Below are 25,875 nucleotides of genomic sequence, written 5' to 3' on the forward strand. Positions count from 1 at the left end.
TCTTTGATCATTTTAGTTGATAAGTCTGAACATTTTGGGATCTACAATGTTAGAAATTTCCCAACTGAGAGAGGGCATCACTTTGGAGTTGGCTCTTCTGATGCCACTGGGAACATCACAGATTTATTTGGTAACACTTAGTAGAAACAAGGCAGGCTCAGGTCGGAGAAGCTGGATAGCTTCTGGGTTATGTTGAAGGCGTAAGTTCTATAATAAAGCAATAGGCTTTGGACTATCCAAGTGGAGTTGGACTTGGGAAGAGCTGGCAGAACAAAGCAGAGATGTCATGAGATAAAGAAAATGTGATCCCTGGGTCATGAAGCAAGAGACATCCTGTAATATTATCTTAAACATGTTTGGTGCTGTGTGGTGCAAAATATTAAAGCAGAATGAAGATGGCTGCTTTAAGACATATAATTTGAAGTAGCTTTACCAGAGAAGTAGAAAGATTAGTGAGAAAGGACAGCAAGGCCCTCTGAGACTCTTATCTAAAGAACACTCTGATTGTGTTATAATATAATACCAGCAAACATTTACTAGATACTGTGTGCCAATGACTGTAAATAAGTACATTCCACGAAATTCTTTTTATGATTGCCATGGTGAAGATACAACTTTTCCCTCCATTTTAGAGATGTGGAAATGGAGGCCAAAAGAGATTAAAAATTTGCTCTAGGTCTAGATAGTAAAACGTGGAGACAGGATTTGAATAGAGGGGGTGGTGGTGTGTAGTGCAGGCAGAAACTTGATCTCAGCTGATAAGAGTAGACTTCCCTGAGGAGCTGACAGGGGAGTAGCAATCTGGGAGAGTGTGTTTCAGTAGGGAGATGGAGCAGTCAAAGACCTTCAGTGTGGTTGGGGTATTCGAAGAACAGCCAGGGTACTAATGGGCTGGAATGCAATGAGCAAGGCAGGGAACAGTAAATGATGAAGTTGGAGAGCTTGTGGATGACCAGATCATAAAGGACTTTGAAGACCTTGGAAGGAATTTGGCTTTTTCTCAAAATGAAATGCAAGCCAGTTTTATCGGTTTGCCTGTTTTTAGAACTGGAATCATGTTGGGTTGGGTGAGAGAAAGACATTTTTATGGGAAGTAGGAGAAACTATTCTCCTAGAGATGGCCTGAGTCAGAGTCGGGGATCAGTGGGCAGATATTTTGGCAGAATCATTAGTGATGATCACAATATGATGTCGAGCAAAGCATAAGAAATTAGACAGGAGCCTCTGTGTGGGATAGAAGACCTCCCAACCTTCAATTTTATTATAATCTATTGATGCAGTGAACTTGATAACAGGCAAAAAAACTGGCCACTCAATTCCACCATTAGAGGAACAGGTCAAGATAACTGCTTTTTTGAGGAGAAATTTTGCATTTTGTTATATATATATTTTAAACAGGTCTATTCAGTAGAAGTAAAGATGCTAGGGAAGCTGACTCATGAAGGCTGCCTGGCTGGTTGCTCAGCTTGAAGAGTTTATTGCTTTGAAAAAGTGACCTTAAAGAGATGGAAGAAAGAAGTGCAAGTAAAATAAAAGTTTTAAGGAAAAGCAAAAAGACAAGCACTACATTTTCTAATGGAGCTGATGTCTTACCACTCAATTAATTTCTGAGTCAAGGCCCAATTTTAATTCTGAATCACCGTCTAGTTTTACTTATAAAGGGCTTTTCATTAAGCCAAATTAAGGAGCTGGAGGTCCAGTTGTTTATTATCTAGCACTAAACCATTCCTACAAAAAGACACCTGTGCAAGCCATTTGGCTCTAGTCAAATATTTTTTTTCAATTTAATTATGAATATAATTAGAATGAGTTAAGAGACAATCTAGGCATTAGCCATAAAATTTCCATGTTGCACGTGCACACACACACACACACACACACACACACACGCACACACAGATTAAAAAGCAACCACAACAAAAAAACTAAGTCTGTGAGAATGTTAGCTTGCAGTGGACACTAAAAAGAGACTCTTTGTAAAATTTACCTTTATTTCAATTTCATATTTCCTTGAAATGGTGCAATAGAGGATATTTTTATACTGCATTATTTTTACATCTTTGGTTTCTCTGTGATGAACCTTTACACCCCGCTCTTTACTTTCTCTGGTTTTAGGGCAACTTGTCACTTTTGTAGCAACCATTTTTACTCAAGTGCCTTGCAAGCTCTGTTTCTTTTCTCCCAAAGAGTGTCATCATGGAGTTGATGATGCATCAGAAATAGTTTGACCAAAGGGCAAGATAAAGTCAAGAGTAAAGAAAATATTTGCAAATATACTTGACTGGCTTTTTTACCCCCAATTACCTATTGAAAGTTTGCTGTAAAGGCAAAATGGAATAAAGGCCTTAGGGGGAAAAACATTAGAACATGCAATAGGTACTTTTTGCCATAGGGCAATGTATTTAACTTAAATTATTTTATATGAGGATGTTGTGACTGATGTATAGACAGGGATATGAGTTTTGTTTAAGGACTAGGCATAGGGTTATCCCTACCTTCGGTGACTAATGGTCTGCATTTTAACAATGCTCAGTTGATCTTATGGGTACCATTTCTCACAACTTGTTTTACTGATTGTCATTTTTTAAAAAAACAGGCATTTAAAAAATACTCTCTTCAAAGGCATACGTGATTGTTTGTGGCCTTTAAATTGAAGACTTCTATGTAATATCATTACCATCTCAATTCTGTACCGACTTGCCTAATCTCTGTGTCCTATGCATACGTACATTCATATGTATATACAAACACAAAATATATTATGTATGTTCATCTGATGTTTTATATATTATCATTAGATATATTTACTTAGTCAAGCAAAAAAAAAAAAAAAAACACAAAAGAGATGGTATTGGAACCATAATTTAGTTTTTGACCAAGGAGTTAGTATTGATTGCCTTCTAATAATGGGAAATATATGGAACATTGCCCAGGAGTGGGAAGAAAGTTATTTTTGTATACAAAAGGCAACTTTGGAAACTTACAATTCAACAAATCAACAACTGCCAGCTCACATACCCTGATTTGATCATTACATTCTGTATACATTATCAAACCATCATATTCTACCCAATAAATACATATAATTTTGTATCAATTAAAAATAATAAAAGCAAAACCAGCTAGAGGAAAATTAGACACTTTGAGACAGAATTTATTTAAAAGGCAAACTTCTAGAAAGAGTATCTGCAATGCCTGAGATTAAAAAAAAATCACTGGCTGAGACTAACAACAGAATAAATGTTGAAGAAAGTAATATTAGTGCACCTGAAGGCACAGCATGATTCATAAAAGATAAAACGGATAAATAGGACTTTATCAAAATCAAAATGTCTGCTCTTCTGAAAACACTGTTAAAAGAAGGAAAACAAAGCCATAGAATGGGTGAAAATATTGGCAAGTTATATTTAATAAGGAACCAACATTGAAAATATATAAGGAACTCTCGAAACTCAATATCTAAGAAACAGCCAAAATTTTTAAATAAGTTTTCCTAACTGGATAAAATAATAGAATTGCCAATAAGCAAATGAAAAGATGCTTAGCATCATAAATCTTTAGAAAAAGGCAAATGAAACCACAAGATACCACTTCACACAAAGTAGAATGACTAAAATTAAAAACACTGACCACACCAAGTGTTGCTGAGGGTGTGGGGAAACTGGAACTCTCATATACTCTTGACAGGAATTGAAAAACGGTGCAATGACAATGGAAGACAGTGTATCAGTTTCTTAAAAAGTTCATAAATACCTACCATATGAACCAGCTCTCCATTTCTAAGTGTTACCAGGAAGACTAAAAGCATTTGTCCACACAAAAATTTGTATATAAATGTTCACAGATTTGTAAATGCTTCATTTGTAACAATCAAATATGGAAACACCCCAAATGTCCATCAACAGATAAACAAATTGTGTTATATTCAAATAATGAATATTACTCATTAATTAAAAAACAAACTCGTAATATAACAATATGGATAAATCTCTAAATGATTATATTGGATGAAAAAAAGGGTCCTCTGCTAAAAGAGTGCATACTGTATGATTCAATTTATATAAAATTCTAGAAAATGTAAATATATTGATAGTGACAGAAAGCAGATCAGTGGTGGCTTGGGATGGGAGTGCAGAGGGGGTGGAAAGGGGAAGAAAAGAGAATTGCCAAGGATTAAAAGGAAACTTTTCGGAATGATAGATATGTTCTTTACCTTGGTTGTGGTGCATATATTTGCCAAAACTTATTAAAGTTACACTTTTAAAATGTGCAGTTCACTGTATGCCAATTATACCTCAGTAGGGCTAGAAAAAGCCTCATTATTAAAAATTAACAAAAATAAACTAGAAAAGGTGAAGGAAAGGGTGGAAGGAGTACTTGGTCACCTTCTGAACTGAAGAGATATTATTATTCTTAACTGAAGATATTATTGAATGTTGATGAAACAAGTAAAAGAGGTTTAGGCATATTATTTAGCATTCAATGATAATATGGCTACCAAATACTAAAATAAATGGAGTAGGATGAAAAAAATTAGGTAACAAATATTATCCATGGTTTATAAATCAAAAGCAGAGATATTATCTAGAGTTATGAGAGCAACCAGAAGAGGTAAAAATTAAAATCATTACATGAGGTTTCCTCTCATGAGTAGGTCAGGGGATATGAAGTGATATGGCCCAACCCATTGCTTTTCATCCTAACTTCTTCTGTAAGATTTGGTTTGTTGCATATTGTAATTTGATGAAGTAAATAATTATAAATAAGAATCCTAATAAAATAGTTACTCATATGAAATAGAAAAGTAACATGGACATAAAAATAAATTTCAAAAGATGGTAAGCAACTGGTCATAGAAATCACAGTGCAGGGTTAAAATGTACTTAGAGAAGTCAACATTTAAGGCATGAATGCTTTTAATATCTAGTAATAAACATTGAATCATCACTCACTCTTGGAAAGTTCTACTTTATTTCTACCTAAAACTCCAATACTGAAATTCCTTAGCATTAACTTAATTCTAAACTCACTCAGTTTTTAAAATGTAGAAAAAAATGGTTGCAGTCTTGTATAAGACGACATAGGACACAGAGGTCTTATGTAGGATGACATAAAATACAGATATTTGGCAAGACCTATTACTCAAGGCAATATACAATGATACAAAGTATTTATGTTTGTAGCTGAATGCCAAGTCTAGTTTTTAGAGCCATGTGCATTTAGAACTCCTGTGAAAATTATTTATTTTTAAATCATTTATTAAGTGCCTAACATGGAGTAAGAAAAATACTGTTCTATTTCATTCTCATAGTAACTTTATGAGCCAGAAATTATTGTGTACATGGTCTTTCCATTTCTCCAGTATCTCCTGCTTTCTTATTTTGAGAATTAAATGAGACAATTATTAGAAATGCCAATGGGTTTTTCTCCTCCCTTTCTCTTTTTCAGGAACTTTGGAAAAATGCAGACATTAAAACAGAAAAAAGCATTTCTTGTTGTCTTTCTCCCTTTGAATCTGTAGAGTTACCAGAAGAAAAAGATGGGAACAGAGGTAAAGTTAGTACATTTCCTAGGATTTAGATCTACTGGAAATGTCTGGGTCCCCTGCAGGCCTCCAGCCACAAGATTGCATCACCTATCATAAAACTCCCTGGCTGTGCTTTTCTACTGAGTTCACATTTACAGTACTAATAATGCCTTCAGCACAAGTCATTTCCAGGGAATTAAGTCCTTGCAGTCAGTGGGTTAAATCCCCATGAAATAACCTGCAGCTGACCCAACTGGATTGACCTCAAGTATAGAATTTCAGATCAATAGCTGCAGTACTTGGATTCTGAGATATAAAACAATCCCTAGTGTTTTTGTTACCCCAATGAGTATTATCAGACAGGGGATCACTATGGCAATGGTGGGGTCTTATGATATTAATGGTTTTTTTGGTCCCAAAATAAATTATTTTAAAAAGTAAATGTCTTCTGTTCACTGTTTTTGGACTATGTGATAATAGTTTTCAAACATATAATAAAAAATAAAGTAATTCAGACAGCACCAGTGGTCATTAATTGTCTGTATTAAAAATAACACTTTCTCCTCAGATGCACGGTTTTCCAGTTGGATGCAAAATTCCTTTTGGTCCAACCACCTTTTATGTCTTCCATGAAAGGGTAACAGATCTCTCAATCTGGGGCCAAATAAAAATGTTAACACTTCACAAACTGGGCTTGGGGGTAATAAAAGAGAAAAGGGAATAATGTTATGACGACATGAACCATGACATCAACTGACATGGTGTTTTACTTGTGTGTAACCAAAAAAAACAGAAACCATTTTAAGTATGTACACCAACAGAGGGAATTAATTTGTTGCAGAGAATTGGTTACTCAGGTAATGAAGAAGCCAAGAACCAGATAAGGAAGAGTGAAGTAACCAAGAAAATAGACACACCAGGAAGCCACTACCTTCTCCAGGCTGGAAAAGCAAAGAAAGGAGGGTCTACATCACCAGAAGGGAGCTGAAACCAGAGGGGCCTATCTGGTCAAAGCTGAAGCTATGAAGGAAAAGGAGCCTCAGGCAGAAAAGCTACTTGAGGCAGATGTGTGGCAAGTCTGAGCAGGTGGGGGATAAACTTATAAACTGCTAGCCTTCATCTTCACTCTCTCTCTCTGCTATCTCCTGCCAGTGGCTTTGACTGGGTACAACAGCATCTCAAGAACACTTGCAAGTTTGGAGATTTCTCAAAGAACTTAAAACTGAGCTACCATTTGGCCCAGCAGTCTTATTACTGGCTATAGATCCAAAAGGAAACATACTGTTCTACCAAAAAGACCCAAGCACTTGCATGTTCATTGCAGCACTGTTCACCATAGTAAACATATGGAATCAACCTAGGTGCACATTGATTGTGGACTGGATAAAGAAAATGTGGTACATACACAGAATACTATGCAGCCATAAAAATATGAAATCATGTCCTGTGGAGCAACATGGATGCAGCTGGAGGGCATTATCCTAAGCAAATTAATACAAGGGCAGAAAACCAAATACCACATGTTCTCACTTATAAGTAGCTAAACACTGGGTACACATGGAATAAAGATGGCATCAATAGACACTGGGGACAACTAGATGGGAGAGGGAGGGAGACAGGCAAGAGCTGAAAAACTAATTGTTGGGTACTATGCTGTATACCTGCATGACGGCATTATTTGTACCCCAAGCCTCAGCATCATGCAGTATACCCAGGTAACCTGCACATGTACCTTCTTAATCTAAAATAAAAGTCGAAAAAGAAAAAAACTATTAACAAAAAGAACATCGGCAAAATATAGCTGGCTAGGACCAATCCTCTCATGGTACAGAGAATAAAAGGGAAGAGCTGGGATCTGAGGACAAAAGGCCTAAACCCAGCCTCTTTGTCCCCAATTCATCCTCTCCTATGAATTTACTTTACCTGGTTGGTCCCTTTTCGTATAGAGCCAAAAACATGTGAGTTGGATCTGTTGAGCTTCTCATCGTATAGTTCTACAAGAGGCTATGTGGACTTCACTAAAGCCCTGAGACTGGGTGGAAATGTCATAATTTTGAAAGATTTCTTAGTACAATGGGTACACATAGAAAAAAAGTATCTCCTCTGGGGTGGTTTTCTACCATTGCCAAAGAACTAGGTGGCTATTCTCTCACTGATTAAAAATATTTAAATATGAATTACAACCTACAGTTTATCCTAGGTTTAGAACACAAGGACTAGCTTCAGGTTTATATAAAAAATACATGGGTTAGTAAACATATGTCTCTGTTCAACATCATAACATGTATCTCAGCCCCATTACCCTATTGGTTGATCCCTCCATTTTACATATTAAAAACTAATGACATTCTACAATTCTATTGTGAGTTGAGGTAAGGTTTCTGAGTGTCTTAGTCCATTTGGCCTACTATAAAAAATGCTATAAACTTAGCAATTTATAAAGAACAGAAATTTCTTTCTCACTGTTCTGGAGTCTTGGAAGTATGAGACCAATTTGACAGCAGATGTAATGTCTTGGTGAGGGCCCACTCACTTCTAGTTGTGCCATCACATGGTGGGAGAAGATTCAGGTTTCTCTTGGGCCTTTTTTATAAGGCCACTAATTCCACTCATGAGGGCTCTGCTCTCATGACCTAGTCTCCAACCAAAGCCCTCATATCTCTCAATACCATCACCTTGGCGAACTTCAACATATACATATTGATGGAACACAAACTTTCAGACCCTAGCACTGAACTTGATTCTCCTTGCCTTAAACAATGAAGAAAGAAGTCTCTCTCTTCTCTTCCAAATTACATTCTCAAACAAAGCTCACATGGAGAAACACTGTTAGCACTGTTTGTGTACCCTCTTACATTTTTTTTTTTTTTTGAGATGGAGTTTCGCTCTTGTTACCCAGGTTGGAGTGCAATGGCGCAATCTCGGCTCACCGCAACCTCCACCTCCTGGGTTCAGGCAATTCTCCTGCCTCAGCCTCCCAAGTAGCTGGGATTACAGGCATGCGCCACCATGCCCAGCCAATTTTTTGTATTTGTAGTAGAGACGGGGTTTCACCATGTTGACCAGGATGGTCTCGATCTCTTAACCTCGTGATCCACGGATGTTCTTAGGCACTTTCTCATTCATTCTCACCATAACCCATTTTATAGGTGTTGGCCAAAACCCTTGCCAGAGTCATCAACCCTATTAGTCTGCTGCCTGCCTCAACTCTGACACATTGAGTTCTTGCCAGGCCTATATTTCTCAAATTCTGTCCAATTTGGATTTAGGTCTAGAATATCCCTGAGATGATCCTTCTCCTTAGAGAAATTCAAAGGACATACTCTTTTGTGGGTTCTGAAGGCCTGCTTTCCATATATCTCAAGCTAAGAGAATGACTTTCCTAATAATGTTAGAATCAGGAGAACTATGGAAAGCTTAAATGATGGATATCTTAATTATAAACCCCAAATAACACATACTGAAGTATGTTTCCAAATGAGATAATCCTCACTTGAAAGTGTGGAGATCATGATATGAAATTTGTCTGACTTCTTTAAATGTACGCAATCAGAGGTAGGTATCCAAACTCAAGTCCTTCCAATTTCCTACCAGAACGCTGTCCCAACACTGAGTTGCTTGGGTGTTCCAAGACAGAATATCAGAAAAAGCTGTTATGAAAATGCCTGCTTATTTATTTTTTCTTTATTTCTTCTTCTCAAATGAAGTTAACAGAGCCTGCTTAACAATGAAACACTGCTCTTCTGAAGAAGTAGAGGGCTTATGAAATGAAGTCATGACAAGGGATAAGAGCTCCACCCTCCACTCAGAACCCATAATTAGAGTACTGTTACTACATTCAACAACAGCAGCAGCAGCAGCAATAGCAACATCTGAAATTGTGAGCAGGCAACGAGAGAAAAACCTTGGGAGAAAAATTTCTTATTTTTCTTGATACCATTTTGCCAGAGCTTTAAACAAGGGTAAAGACTTTGTGAATAAAAAACAGAATTAAAGGGCACATTCAGGGGCTGTTTTCCAACACAGGACCCCCAGATCTCCACTTCCACTAATGGGAACACTGCACACCCAGCCATCCAAGATCAGACCTCCTGAGTACAGCATTTTTTTCTTGGAGATTTGTCTCTTTAGGACTTTAATTAAGCTCCTGCAAGGCTTGTAAGGTTTTTAATGTTACCTTTCTTCTTTCTTTCTTAAATCAGCTGGCTTTCCAGGAAACTTTTTCTAAGCTGTCACAGTTATAGTAAGCATACCTTAATATATTAAATTTAGAGATGTACCAGTAGTTGCTTCTCCAGGGATTAATAGCAGAAGTACCCTTGCATTTGGAAAAGATTTTCCCTGATTCATTCATTCATTCACTTTTACTTAAGTGTGTGTGTTTTGTGAATTAAAAAAAAGCAGAAAAGGAAGCTTCATGAAGTGTACAATGACTAATGGTCAAAATTCACTCTCAAAGTCACCAGTTTAACGGAAGAAACTTGCCATTACTTAATTTGATATTCACGCTGTTCATAAGCAAATTGTGGCTGACTGTTTACTAGTGTTGGTGGGTGAAGTGTGAGTGAGCCAAGAGAACATGATGCTTCAGTTGATCATTTGACACATATTTCATGAAATGTAATATTTAATTTACGTAGGTTTCTTTACAAGACCCCCTTGTATTCAAACTCATTGCAATTCTGAAAGTATAAAGGCAGAGACAAGGGGTGCACAAGGTGAACCCTTTAAAACAGATTCAATGAGACACTACTTTAAGGATGCTTCAATTGGCCACCCTAAATAGAATGTCATATTTTCTTTTAATTAAGAAAAAAAAAAACCTCGGATAATACTGCAGGGCCAGATATAAAACAAGCCATCAAAACACAAAAATCGAACGCAAGATATGGAGCATCAGGGATACTATCTGTTCCCCATGATTATTATTATAAGCATTCTTATTATTTACTTAATAATTCCAGGATGTCAGGTTATTCTGCCACCTGCCCCTTTCTGTGAGGTACTTACTGATCGCTTCCACAAACTGCTCAAAGAAACTGTAAGGGAAGAGTGGTTCAGGCAGCTCCCGGAAAAACATCTTCAGTGCTCCGGTGACAACGTGGATGTCCTCCCACTGGCTGTCGTCCAAATTCAGCTTCTCTTCTGGGAAAACACGAGGAGAAATGGAACAACTGGTTTTAATGAAACAATTACAAGACACTAATTATTATGTTAATGTTTGCCTACTATCATCAGCAACCGTTAACAGCCTTCTGTACCTAGAGGTTTGGTGCTGTGCATGTTTTTTTTTTCTCCCTTTTTCCGTAGGAAGGGAACATTTTCAATGGAATACCATCTGTAGGAATGCAGCTAACAAAAAAACAAGAGACACAAAGAGACAGTGCCATTGACACAGTATGTCAGATACATTTATTCCCATAATGCATCAGTATGAAAATTAGCATCACAGCTCAACATGATTCAAAGCTATTCGGTTTTGAGGCCGAGGGGCTAAGAGTTGCCAATGATGGCCGGCTCAAGGGACTGGCCTGAAGGCCTTGCTGAGCCAACAGGAGACATATGCTAAACATGGCAATAGAAAATGAGTTATTGCTTTACATGTGTTAGCCTTGCTATGTACAAGGGAATAATGGGTAACACTTTTTCCCTTTTTTTTTCCTGAATATAAAGTCAGCAAGGAATAGAATACTGAGTGAGAAAGGATATTAATTCTTTCTTACTGCTTCAAAAATATCTTTTTTTTAGTTTTCATCTCAGTGAGGAAAATATGCCCAGCAACAATATTAGACAGACCCCTGTTGGCCTACGTAGGCTATGCAAAGCTGTCAAAAATGATAACACACTAAAGACAAACCACAAGCGCTTACCAACTCTTTTTAGAAACAACAGAAATATTTGCAAGGGAAGCTTAAGTGAATGGAGATGTTGAAATATTAGGGAAAGTAAATGCCGAAATGAAGGTTTTAGTAGAAATAAAGTATGCTAGGCAATTATTTTAGTCCTTTTCACCCTTAATATGAAAGTCTGGAATTAGTCTCACCCAAGAAGTGGATGCATTCATGTCTGAAAGGGACATCTTGATATAAAATGAACAGGAAGCAAGGTACAAAGGCACTGCTGTCGAGTTAGACGATTTGTCTTTCTAAACGTGCAACATGAAAAAGGTTTTGGATTCTGAGCTTCATAAAAAACTAATCATTTCAGACAATCTGGGGGTTAACTGAAAAGCTGAGAATCCTGGCAAGCACCAAGGTATTTGGTCAACTGGAATTTTGTTTCTTTACTGATGTCTTGGGCTCGCATTCACATGTCCCTTGGATGTCAGTTTTATGAATGCAGAGAAGCATTTTGCACCAAAAATGTATGAAAAGCTGAGAATTGTCACTGTAGGGATTCTCTGCATGGGGTGTTTTGCTAATAATGTTCATGTCCTTTAAAAATATTAGCCCAAACCTTTAGCAGATCTTTTTAAAAAAATAATAAATGAATGATCATTTCTAGGGCTTATTTATAGTAAGTGGTGCTCCTGCTCAACAGTATGTTTGCAAAGAGAAGAAATGAAGGTGAATCTGTTTATTTCAGATGACTAATCTTCCCTTTTAGTCTTCATTTCTACCTCAATCATAACACAATAATATGATCCACAACAAAATCAGCAGAGGAGACCTTCTTGCTGCCCTGCAATCATTTTTGATTGATTGTATTTCAACAATTAGTCTTTTATTTGGCTACACACTATTGAAATAGGCCGACAGCATCTTAGCAGGCCAGCTTTAAACAGTCAACTGTTAACAATAACATCAAAAAGGGAGACCTGATGGGGTTTACTGTCACTTTAAAGAACGGGGTTTTCACATTGTTGAAATCTGTCAGATATTTTGAAATGTCCCTCTCACTATGGTGCCACACCCCCTGCGTGCCCTTATAATAAAATTGGTTTTACTCCTGATTAAATCATTTTCTCCCTACCCACTACCATACTTCTCATAATGGACCTGTGTGCTCTACAGCTGGTGTTCTTCCCATGGTACCAATTCTTACTTTATCTTTTAAGCACTTTGCTGCTAAGATCTCATGCAGAGTGCTTATGTTTTGTTAAGAGCTTCATTCTTAGAGAAATAGCTTAACACATGTTCTAAAAATGTTGTACAACTTATTGCTTAAAACACATTTAGAAAATGTATAAGTATTGTAGCTTTGGCACTGAACTTTAAGTGGAATCCTACACCTACACACACACACACACACACACACACACATGCACACACGCATGCACACACACACACACACCTATCCCTACCAAAAATCTATCAGAAAATCCAACACGAAATTCCATTTTGGTGCATAAGTTTGAGATTGCTAAAGGAAAGTGTTCATCAGGTAAAAAAAAGAATGATTTTATCTTGAACAAGAAAATGACACCAACAACAACAGTAACAAATAATGGCTTAACCAAAGGAAAACAGCATTGAGATTGGTCACCTCCACATTAATATCACTTAATTCAACTGAACGTGACAACGGACTGTATCTATATATAAAGAAAATTTACCAATAGACACCAATTTACCAATAGATATTTTCTACTTAAAATACCACATAATATTAACTGCATCACTTAAAGCAACATTCTCCTATGTAGTCTTCATTTAAATAAATAATAATTTGTAGCCCTTCAAGAAGTATCTTAAACAGGCAATATGGCAAATAGTTGGAGTATTTTGAAATATAATACTAATTTTTATATTAAGTTTTCATAATCAACCAAGGTTAAGATCCCTTGTAAAGAAGATGACGTTATGGCAAATTTTGCAAGGACACTGAAGTTTATCTAAACATAAAATTAAGCCCATATAGTATGCCTTCTTATGAAGCCAACAGGTTCTGAAGATGAAATAACCATAACCCTATCCCAGTGTTAACAGGCATTATTGCAAATGAAATTGCATTATTTGATAAGCATTTTTTAACTAGATTCTACACAGTGATGATGTCATACTTTTCCCTTTTCTGATAGAGTAGGGTTTCTCAAAAGCACCACACTATTGACATTTGGGACTGGAAAATTATTTGTGGTGGGGGCTGTCTTGTACATTCTAGGTTGCTTAGCAGTATCCTTGACCTTAATTTATTAGATGCCAGTAGCACCTCCCAGTGAGGAATGATAAAAATTGTGTCTAGAGATTGTCACGTATCTCCCATGGTGTAAAGTTATTCTTGGTTAAGAACCATTATAATTAAGTCCATAAGTGTCTATAGAAGCTACTCAACAAATATATATGCAGTTTACCTCAGGTGGGTAGGGAACTAGAAAATTAGATATACACATATTGATATTTCTTTCATATGAACTTAAGAGTTGGTAATTATTCTTAATAAAATCATAACTTTTTATAAAACAAAATCCATATGAACACATTCAGGGTACTTTGCAACAAAAGCAATAACCCTCAATTACTTAGAGTTTACACTGTAATAGGGACTGTGCAGTGCACTCTACATTCATTAATTAATTTAATGTTTGCAGCAAGATGAGGAAGATGCTGTTATTAGTTATCATCATATCTGTTTCACAGATAGAGAAATGAGGCATAGGTAGATTAAACAATTTTCCCTCGGTTGCCAAGTGTTGAAACCAGGGTAAGGAGCCAGTAAGCACCTACTATGTTTAAAATCACTGTGTTCAGACTTAATCTTGGCTGGCAGAAGCAGAAAGGGAAAAGGCAAATAAATAGTAATTGCAAATGGTAGATTATTATGTCAAAGATTGTAATTTTTAATTTTATCCTTAAATGTCTTACTTGAGGCTATGCTTTTACCTGTAAGCTGACTCTCATTTTTGGTAATTACTCACTTGTAGAAGGCACAGATTCTTATATAAACAGACATAAAACAAATTGGTAATAAAAAACTGCATTAGGAAATGGGCAAATTGATATGTAGCAATGGAGCGAAGAGGAAATATGATAGATTAGGAAAAGAGACCATACAAAACACACCTTCCAGCTGGGATTTACCACTAATTCATTGTATATCTATTTGTTTATTTATTTATTTGCAAAATGAAGATAGAAGGGTAATTGTTGCTATCAAATGGCAAAATGTATCTGAACATTTTGAAAGCATAAGGCAACAAATATATACACAATGTCACCAGAATGGGGCAGGTGAATAAAGGCCAAAACAGTAAAACAAGAAAGAACTAAGGCAATTGAAACATTCAGCAAATATTGTAAACTAGCCTGGTTGTTTTAGAGGATTTATCTCAGTGTAATGCAGCTTCTCATATGGGATCAACAAAAACTACACTGCTATAAAGAACTACCTGGGCTGGGTAATTTACAAAGAAAAGAGGTTTAATTGGCTTATGGTTCCACTGGCTGTACAGGAAGCACAGCTGGGGAGGCCTCGGGAAACTTCCAATCGTGGCAGAAGGTGAAGGGGAAGCAAGCACATCTTCACGTGGCCAGCAGCAGAGAGAGTGAAGAGGAAAGGGCTATACACTTTTAAACAACCAGATGTTGTGAGAACCTACTCGCTATCAGGAGAACAGCAAGAGGGATGTCTGTCTCCATGATCCAATCACCAGGTCCCTCCCCCAACATTGGGGATTACTATTCAACATGATGTCCATCTGGGTGGGGACACAAAGCCAAACCATATCCACATGCTGTAGTCCAATCCTAGGAAGAAGTCTGGTTGAATCATGATATCTCACAATCCTTATAATCTGTGCTGGTTTCTCCTGGCCCTCTAATTAGGTTATCTTAAATTCATTTTGGTTATGGTTTTGCCTTAAAGCATGTAAACAGAATTAAAGATAGGTTAAGCTCCACAGTGCAAATACCATGTGACTTTTATGAGATCACACACACACACACACACACAAACCTAAATGACGTACCCAGACAAGGCTATCCTGAAATGCTCGTCCTTGAAGAGTCTTTAGGGTACTTTTTAAAGTAAAAACTTATCTAATATGAAGATTTACAAAATTGTATGTGAAAGAAAAAATTTGACAGTAGCTATTAGGAACAATTTTTCTTAAAAATAAGAACTGAAAGATGATCTTTGATAGCCATAGTAGGTCAAAGGTAGTTTCCAAGGAAAAAAAAAGGAGCATTTAAATATCATTAAGTGTTTAATTGCCATCCCAGCATGGTGGCTCATACTTGTAATACTAGCACTTTGGAAGGCTGAGATAGGCGGATCACTTGAGGCCAGGAGTTTGAGAACAGTCTGGCCAATATGGTGAAACCCCATCTGTACTAAAAATAACAGAAATTAGCTGGGCATGGTGGCATGCCTGTAATTCCAGCTACTCGGGAGGCTGAGGCAGAGAATTACTTGAACCTGGGAGATGGAGGTTGCAGTGAGCCGAGATTGCACCATTGCCCTCCAGCTGCCTGGGTGATGGAGTGAAACTCTACCTCAAAGAAAAAAAAGAGTTTACTACTTTCCTCTTGTATTATATATTGCTCTGTAGATATTGGCGTATATGACCAGCAGTTGTGATATCAGGTCCAATTTTAACTAGACTCAAACTGTCTTAACCTAGTCTTTGTTGAGATGTGCTTGCACTTGAACTATACAGAATAGAAGAGCAACAGATTCAAGAAGGAATTCTTCTTTATGTATTGAAAAACAAGTGCTTTTTTACCTTAGGTAATATGTTTCATGGCACTTTTAAAAATCTCTTTCCAACTTTTGTTTTATTGTTGCAATTTTAAAAAGAGGAAAAGACACCCCAGCTTTCCCAGGATACAGAGAGAATAGCCCTGATCTCATTAATACAGCGCAAAGAACCTGTTACACTATGAAACTCTCATAAAGGATGGTGTTCCTGCTTCCAGCACAGATGACCATTTGGATCCCTTATCTAAAAGGCCTGCTGGGTACATGAAAGTCACATCCCAAGTGAAAGAGATGCCAGAGGGATGATCGATCCAAAACATAATATATTTAGCCCTAAAACCAAATCAGAAGATTAGATATTAAAGTGTATAAAACGACACTGTTTGTAAAGATATAGAAGATTTTTAAATTAACATTTAAAGGAATAGATCAAAAAGAATTTGGCTGAATCATTCATCTAGCTCAACCTTTCCTGCTGTGCTGGTTCCTGAAAGGGATGGTTCGGTCTGATTTCTGGTGGATTAGAGAGGTTCCACATTCTCAAACACAGTGACGTCAACCTTGGGCCAAAAGCAGCATCTTTCTGTGTTGTACTGGCTAAAGCTCCTTCCTTCCACACCTTGGCTGTAACATGAGACTTCACTGAGGAGATTATCTGAGAAAACTAGACCAGTTGGCCAGTTAATTTGTTTGCTCACATAATTTTTATCAAACAGAGATGGAAGGAGACTACATGCCAAGCATTGTGTTTTTAAAGCTACAGCTGTTGAGGCTGCTTTATATTCCTCAAAGGAGAGGGCTTTACCAGGTGCTTAGAAAGTGAATATAGATAAAGTTCTGGACATTTTACATCTTGTTACTCTTCCCTAGAATCATATTATTTTGACTTTGGGGGCAAGCTGGGACAAACTCAAAGAACAAATATACCACCCAAAAATGTGCATCGTGCTTGTTATTTACTGAATCGGGTCCTTCCATTCCTCAAATTCATACATTGAAATCTTAACCACCAATACTTCAGAGTGTGACTAGGTTTGAAGATTGGATCTTTAAAGAGATAATTACGGTAAAATGAGGTTATTTGGGCCCCCATTCAATATGAATGGTGTCCTTATAGCAACAGAGTAGGGTGCACACAGTCGAAAGACCATGTGAAGACACAGGAGGAAATTAGCTGCCTATACGTCAAGGAGAGAGCCTTAAGAGATCTCAACCTACCAATACCTTTATCTCAGACTTCCAGCCTTTAGAACTGGGAGGAAACACATTTCTGTTGCTTAAGCCACCCAGTCTGTGGTGCTTTGGAATGGTAGCTCAAGCAAACCAATAAAATGCCCCAAAGTTTTGGGCAGAGAAAGACAATGTCAAGCTTCAGGATAATAGACATTTTCTATACTTGTGAAACACAGTGAACAACAGAGATAGCTCTTTAGGTAATTCCGTTTGAAGAAAAATAATTGCCATTATTCAGAGAACAGATTTGAAGGTGGAATTAGTTGAAAAACTGCTTGCTTATTCAGGCTCAACCTATTTCAAATGATTTGCTCTATGAACATGCAGAAAACTCTCCAGTGTGGTCTCCAGACAAAGAATAAAATTATGACTGCCATCTTTTTACTCATTCGTTGTCCAACTACTATGTCTACAGTAGAAATACTGCATGGTTGCTGTCACCTGAGACTCACAGTACTACTAGAGAACATTGGAGACTTCCTCAGAAAAACTCAACCCAAGTCCAGTCAACTGTCTATGGCCATGATACCTATTAAAGAGAAAGGAGCAAAGTGGTTTTAAATATGAAACTTTGTAAGCAAAATCAAAGAGATTGGTTTCATATGATTTATCACAGTAACCCCCCAGGAAGCTCTTAGGAGTCCTTTGTTTGACAGTTAAACCTATGGGCAGAATAGATGGTTCTATTACCACCTGGTCTACAAAACTGGTTTTCTGTGGCCTCCTTGAATTACCTTGAATTATGAAAGAGGGAGGAAGGAAGTAACCACATAGTTTCTAAGATTTTAAAACTTTTTTTTAAAAGAGCTTTGATTTTTGCATATCTAATGGGCTACTTTGGCATATCATGTCAGCTTGCTTTCTGTGTGCTCTCATGTAGTGTGCATATCTTTGGAAATTATTTGAGAAGGCCAAGGCATGCACATGTCACAGGCTGATATGGACATATCTTTAGTTACTCTCTTGGAAGGAGGTGGAACAGACTTCTATTCTATCCAGTAGGGAAGTGAGTCAGAAACAAGGCTGTCTTATTTTTATTTCTGCTCAGATTTCATTTGAATGTAAACAATAACATAATAAATAGGTACAACTGAAACTTGTGAAGCAAGCACCACAGATGGAAAGTGTAACAAATGTGTCACTGCTTTGTGCATTTTTAATTTATAACGGCATAACATAAAACATCTTCCCATCGTCATAACTCGATGCATAATGCTACCTTATAAAATGACATTAGTGACATTATGCTTCTCTCCAGGCTTTTAGATATTTTGTTTGGTAGCTGAGAAGAGGTAGCCCTGTTCAGAGGCAACAATAGCAACAAAAATGAACTGATTTTTCCTTTCAGTGAGGATCGTAAAAAAAAAATTGATGGATTTCATGGTACCCATATATATTTCTTTAATTCCTTTCTTACTCAGAGCTTCCAAAACTGTTCTTATTTCCATTCAGTCAAAGGCTTTTTGTACTCTATAGATATTGTACACAATGGTTCTTTTTATTTAACCATCTTCTCCAAACAGATTCTGAATTTGCTTGAATTCCATGGATGATTTCATACATTACATACTCCAAAGGGGAGAGAATTGTAGGCTTAAATTTCAACAAAGTCATTTTTGAAATCTTGCTTCATAGTGGCTTTAAATTTCAACACCATTGCTATTGTTCCCTTGCAAATATGAAGCACAGGGCCAAGTCAAAACAAATCTCATAATGATATCTAGGAAATAAACGAAGTCCTATAAATGCCCATATACAGATAATATGATTCTTATGGGCAAAAACACATATATAGGAGTTACTTAATATCCTGCTTTCTTCACTTGTCAAATGAGAATTCTTAATTTTCTGTTAGATTTCAGTGACATATATATGAGAAGCAAATAGTACAGCCATACTTGGACAAATATTTCCAGAATGTAATATAATTTCTTGCTTTTATCATTCCCCTTACTATACTGGTGATATGCGCAGGATTAGCAACGTTAACATTAAAAAGGACAACGTTAACATTAACGTTTGGCTTTTTGTTAACTTATAATTTTCTGTCTAGAAATATTTCTTCAGAAAAATAGAAATGAAAGGTAAACAAAACTGGTAGATTAAGATATTGCTACTCTCATTCATTGAAACTATGTTATCCCCAGATAAGACATCTGTTAGTTGTCAGTTAAGATAACCGAAATGAAGGAAAGATTTCTGGAATTATTAATGATCATTTTAAACTTAAATTATCTTGCCTAGCTTGATTCATGGGAGTAAACTGAATTTTCTACATCTCAAGACTTTATCACAATCACCACTAAAGCTCTACAAAGGTACACAAAATAAGAGTTGGGAGATTTATAAATTTTACAACTACTTGCATAAAGTATGGTAAAATATGTCAACATGCATCAGTTTCCTGTTGGAACTACTGAAAAACATTATCATCTTAATTATTCTAGCCTAAACAAACTTGTGGTACTAATTCCAGTCTCTGCCTAGAATTTGTGATGCCCAGTTATCTATGCTGTTAATCTTGACTCTTCCCTGCATTGGGTTTCATTTCAAACTTTGCTTACTATGTTTCTTTTCTTTTCTTTTTTTTTTTTCTGAGACAGTTTCGCTCTTGTTACCCAGGCTGGAGTGCAATGGCACGATCTCGGCTCACCGCAACCTCCATCTCCTGGGTTCAGGCAATTCTCCTGCTTCAGCCTCCTGAGTAGCTGGGATTACAGGCATGTGCCACCGTGCCCAGCTAATTTTTTGTATCATTAGTAGAGACGGGGTTTCACCATGTTGACCAGGATGGTCTCGATCTCTTGACCTCGTGATCCACCCGCCTCGGCCTCCTAAAGTGCTGGGATTACAGGCGTGAGCCACTGCGCCTGGCCCGCTTACTATGGTTCTAATCCTAGCCTGAGAACCCCATCACTCCTGGGGCACCTAATTAATTTAACTATAGTGATTTAAACAAAGGGTCTCTCCTCTATATCTGCCTCAAAGAAATTTGTTTTATTTATCTTATATCCCCAGGCCTTAGCCAGTGCCTGATGCACTCCTTTTTATTAGCTATTAATATATTTGCATCACCTATCAAATTTTAACCTCCTTTGATAGCAGAGGCTATTTCATAATACCAATGATGATGACAATACATTTATGTACACACACATACACACAGAGCACAATCTTTGTTTTTATCTTTCGCTTTCAAAACATATAACCAATATTGAAGACATAAGTAGATTATTCATTCACTTATCTAATGTTTATTGAACTCAAATTTTGTGCTAGGCGTTATAGCTGCTGGGGGCAAAAAGAAGATAAATAAAGATCTAGGTTCTATGCTCAAAGATTTCACAGTATATAGGAAGTTTAGTCAAATAGAAAAAATGTAATCAAGTATGGTAAATGTTATTATATAACTTGTAGCAGACTATATGGGAACATAGATGATTAGCATCAAGCTTCATCTGGGTATAGTCAGAAGGCTTCCCAGATGAGATGTCACATGATAATGATCTTAAATTATGATCAGTCAGGTGAGTGAGGGTGGGCAGGAGCTGGAAGAGAGGAAGAGAAGAGATGGATGAAGAAAAATTCAAGTAGAAGTAATGATCATGCCAAGGAGTGAAGAACATGATGCATTTTGGAAGCCACAAGTTGTTGGAGACTCTAGAAGTGTAGATTCCATGACTCAGGGTATTGAGGATAGAAAAGAAGGCAGAGGGTAGAGCACGGAGGTCCTTACAACTGGAAAAGTCTGGATGACCATTAGCAGGTACCAACATTCTAGAAAGATGCTCTGTGAGTGGCATGTGGGTTGGATTGTGTGTATAGAAGAGGGGTGATGTGTTCAAAAAGACACAATGAGCAAGAAGTTCAGCTGAGAGGCTTTCACATGTTCCAATACTGCACATTCACTGAGAAAAAAATGTTTTTAAAGGCAGCCAGTTAATAAGAAACAGGTGCATTTATGAGCATGTTACATAGCAGAGAAAGTCTAGAAAACTGATGGCTAGCATTTACAAAGGATTAGAGTTCAGAGACCAATTTTTGTGTATCACATTTATTATAGGTTCAGGGAAGTCAGAATATTCTATTTTCCTGAAGTTTATAAAGACCTGCTGGTAGTTCGCAAATGAGAATCCATTTGGATTATCTGACCAGAGATAAGACTTCAATGGTGTTTTAGTATCATGAACTACTTTACTGACACTACAAAAGGGAATTACAATTAATTGGATTATGTTGGTCTCCACATGCTGATTGTAAGAAAATAAAGTATAAAAGTGTAACTATTGCTAACAGGTCATATCTATCATCAACCATGGGATTTGCTTTTTTACTTACCAAGATTAATTTCTTCTTAACAATCTTCCAATTTGAAGTCATTTTAATTATAGAGTTTAGAAAATTCAAAGGAAATGGCAAACCTACTTTCAATGTATTATTAATAATTGACCTCATTTTTATTCATCTTTATGATGATGGAAAAAGAAATAGATGATTTGTTTATTGTTTAGAAGAGTTTTACTCACTGAAAATCCTTTTGCAATCTTTCATCAATCTCAACTTAATTAAAATTTTTATTTACTGGATTTCTATAAAGTGCTAAGCCCAGAGCTATGTTTCTGAGGATTCACAACAATGTAATCTCTGCTTTCAAGGAAAGTAACATCTAGAAAAGGAGGTAGGCCTGCTAACTCTAAACATAGTGTGACTAAGTGGAGTGTTGTATTAAAGGCGTAAACCACTACAAAACCAGTAATGGTTGAGCACTTCTCAGGCACTATTCTAAGTGCTTCACATGCAGGAATCCATTTAATCCTCACATCAACATATGCTGGATGTACTATTATTAGTTCAATTTTACTGATGGGAAAGTAGCTCCAGAGATCAAGCAACTTGTTCAGGTTCACTCAGGCATTCAGTAGCAGAGTCCAGGCAATCTGGCTCCACCTAAAAGCTTAATCATTCTGCTAGTGATGCAGGAAAGTAAGCCCTAAAACTGGGGCCTTACTGGGAGGGCTTTTGGCTTTGCCCAGATCTGCCTCATCCGTTTTAGCTAGTCCTCATTTTGGTCTGGTGTCTGAGTACCGCATCTGTGCTTGAGTCCTGCCTCTGATTTCATGAACACAAAGTGTGGAATGGTTCATTCTGACAGGTGACAGATGAAACTTCTCCCACACAATGTCAGTGAGAAAGGCATAGGATTTTGTTGAACTGAGATAGGTGAGGGAGGATGTCCCAGGCCAGTGTTTCTTAAATGTGGTCCCAGAATCAGCTATATCAGTATACCACACAGGGCATTTAAGGCAAATTATCAAGACCTACCTCAGATTTAACTGAAACAGAGGTGCTTGGGTGCAACTGGTAGTCTGTGATTTAACAAGTCCTTCAGGTGATTTTGATGCATGTTAAGCTCTGAGGAACACTGTTCTAGCAGAGAGGTATGAAATGGATCAAAGTTTGATAGTGGCAAGAGGCCTCGTTATGACCAGTGCAAAGGAGAATGATGAAATATAATGAGAACTTAGCTTGGAAGCCAGGGAAAAGTGTAACTGTTATACTAATAGATTAAATGTTCTCCTTTAGATGTGAGAGAATTGTCAGAAGTTTGAATGAGGAAATATCATCATCCAGACTGCATTTTATGAAGATAAATCTGTTGGATATAGAATAATGCATTTGAGAGGTGAGAAGTAGGAATATGCTTATATTAGAAGGCCCTGGAAACAGCCCAGCAAGGTACCATGAAGGCCAGAACTAAATAGTATTTGTAGAAGTGCAATGAAAAGGCTATGTGAGACCTTCCATTTAATGAACAAAGAGGTGGTAAAGGGGGAAAAAAATCAAGTAAAATTATTGTTTGTAGCTAGTTATATGTAATACTTGATAAAGAGTAGCTAGGATTTTTAATTTGTTCAATTTGTTTTTGATAAAAGATGCCAGGGATAATGAATTTGGTAGGGAGATGCTATTGACACTTCTGTTCGGTGATACTAAGCAGATACTTGGACTTTGTACTACGGAGCTTGGCCAAAAGATCAAGATTGGACAGACAAATTTGAAAAATATCAGCATAGAAGTTAAAGTTGAGTAATAGTAACAACTATAAAAAAGACGACAAGACCATTAACTTAACACCGGTTGTGTCCCAGCCATTGTGCTTGGTACTTTATCCACATGATCTTATGTCATTTTCATAGTAACAAAGCAAGGAAGTTGTTATTTACAGATTTTATAAGTGAGGATCTAGGGACCAGAGAAATTAAATAACTTGATCAAATTCATACTAACCCTGATCTATCTCACTCACACATTATTTTGCAAAACTACCTGAAACAGTAAGGGACAAAAATAGTTGTATAGCAACATGTAGAGCAAGAAGGGGAAAAGTGTCATTCAAGTCTATGTCCTGGAACTAATAATAGAATTATTTTTACATGAGGCTCATAAGCAAGCAGCTTCAAACCATTACATTAAAAAAACTACCAAACAACATGAATTCCTGCATTAATAATTTATTTCCAATGATCAGCATCTAAACAAATCAGCTTGTTTGGCAAGGTAAATTCCATTACAGTGTACAGTCTTGTTTCTAGAGGAGTAGTGTTAGTCTTAAATACACTGTAAGAGGCCGGGCTGGTGACTCATGCCTGTAATCCCAGAACTTTGGGAAGCCAAGGCAGGTGGATCACTTGAGGTCAGGAGTTCGAGACCAGCCTGGCCAACATGGCAAAAACCTGTCTCTATTAAAAATACAAAAATTTGCTGGGCATGGTTGGTGCGTGCCTGTAGTCCCAGCTACTCAGGAGGCTGAGACAGGAGAATTGCTTGAACCCAGGAGGCAGAGGCTGCAGTGAGCCAAAATCATGCCGCTACACTACTGGGTGACAGAGTGAGACTCTGTCTCAAATAAATAAATAAATACACTGAACAAGTAACACTGTCTATGATTCTAGTCATCTGTGCTGAAGAACATGGCCCACTGCTAACCCAAGCTACCTTTTTGCATGTTAGAGCTATTTTGAAGTGGTAGAAGAGCCATACATTCATTTGAATATGTGATAAGGCACTTGAATAAACTTCCACTTTCCTTATCATTTACAGATTGGATTTACTGAATACATCTTCGTCATACATTTTAAATACTAAGTTTTCTAATTCCATCATTCAAGGCCTCTTTTTCCTTGCCACAACCTGCCTTTCAATCTTAAAATTTGATCTCATTCAGACCTGAGCATCTGGGCCCGTTATCCTAGTATACTCGATATTCCCAAGCAAGAACCAAAGATAAGCTATCATGACCTAAGCTATCATACGCACCCACCTCCTCTGGCCCTATCCCACAACTTCTTTAAAGCCCAAAGGAAGATTGTTTATCCCAGGAGTTCTGCCTAGAGCGATCCACTTTTCCTTGATCTCACTTTCCTCTTAGCATGAGCATTTAATGCCTTTGGCACCAATTCTGTGATTACGCACTCACAGTTCTGCCATTTTTGCATTGTCTCCTGCCCTCTGCTCTGCTGCAGATACCTCTCATTGGCCCAACCTAGTCGGAAGCCTGTTGGCAAATGAGGCTTGGTGATGCAGTGCACACACATCCCGGGTACTGAACAGGATAGTGAAGAGTGGAGAAAAAGACATGAGGTAGGGGAGCAAATAGAAGATTACAAACACCTCAATCCTATATTCTGCCAGTTGAAATCTAGAAGTCCAAATGCCCAGAGAAATATTTCAGAATCTCAAAACAGTGTAATTTGGATTTGAATTTGTAGAAACTTTTTGGGTGGGGATGGGAGGGACAAGAATCTTTTGTGTAAGGCCATACCTAACATCCTTAATCCCATAAAGAAACACATGTACACGCATTTATTCCAATGTGTAATTATTGACATAAACACAGCTGCTCTCTATGTTAAAGGAGCATTAAACTCACAAAAGCATGGAAATTCCTACTTTGAGTGCCTACTCCATTCTTAACATGCCTTGTTGTGCCCAGATGCTGCATGTATTTTGTACCATTTAAAAGGTTGATGTACAAAAGCAAAAAGGTGGCAGAAAAAAATAACTAGAGAGAGGATTGAGCCAGTAGAGTTGTCCTGTCCTTAAATTTTATTATGCACTAATCTCCATAATGCCTAGGCACAATAAAACAAATTAAAAATTAAAGAAGAGATAATTTGACTGTGGATTTCTGAATTTGGGGGCAGGAAAGCTACACATATAAAGATACACAAGACACATACAGCCAAAACAGAAGAATACTGAAATTGTGTAGTTTATGTTAAACTTAAAATAAATAGAGATTTACACTTCCTTTTAGATCCAGAAATACATGAAAACTTGCAAGGCAGCCCACAACAAAGCAATTGACAAGAAAGATAGCATCTGCTTTTCTGTCTATTCAAGCTGAAGTTTTTCATTCTAAATGCAAGCAATGCTTCCCAAGTTAACATAATTAACTCATGACAATCCTGAAACAT

The 25,875-nt window shown here is 37.1% G+C and overlaps 1 protein-coding gene across 2 annotated transcripts in view; it reads right to left on the minus strand.

Annotated features, from left to right (window-relative positions):
• Positions 1-25,875, minus strand: part of ARHGAP15 (Rho GTPase activating protein 15) — a 660,617-nt gene that overhangs the window by 141,207 nt on the left and 493,535 nt on the right. For both annotated transcript variants that reach the window (XM_002749466.5, XM_054257664.2), the window contains exon 12: positions 10,538-10,672. In XM_002749466.5, the coding sequence (XP_002749512.2) occupies positions 10,538-10,672 (135 nt within the window). The remainder of the gene's footprint in view (positions 1-10,537; positions 10,673-25,875) is intronic.

This window comes from Callithrix jacchus, chromosome 6 (assembly GCF_049354715.1).
Source record: "Callithrix jacchus isolate 240 chromosome 6, calJac240_pri, whole genome shotgun sequence".
Taxonomy (NCBI): Eukaryota; Metazoa; Chordata; class Mammalia; order Primates; family Cebidae; genus Callithrix; species Callithrix jacchus.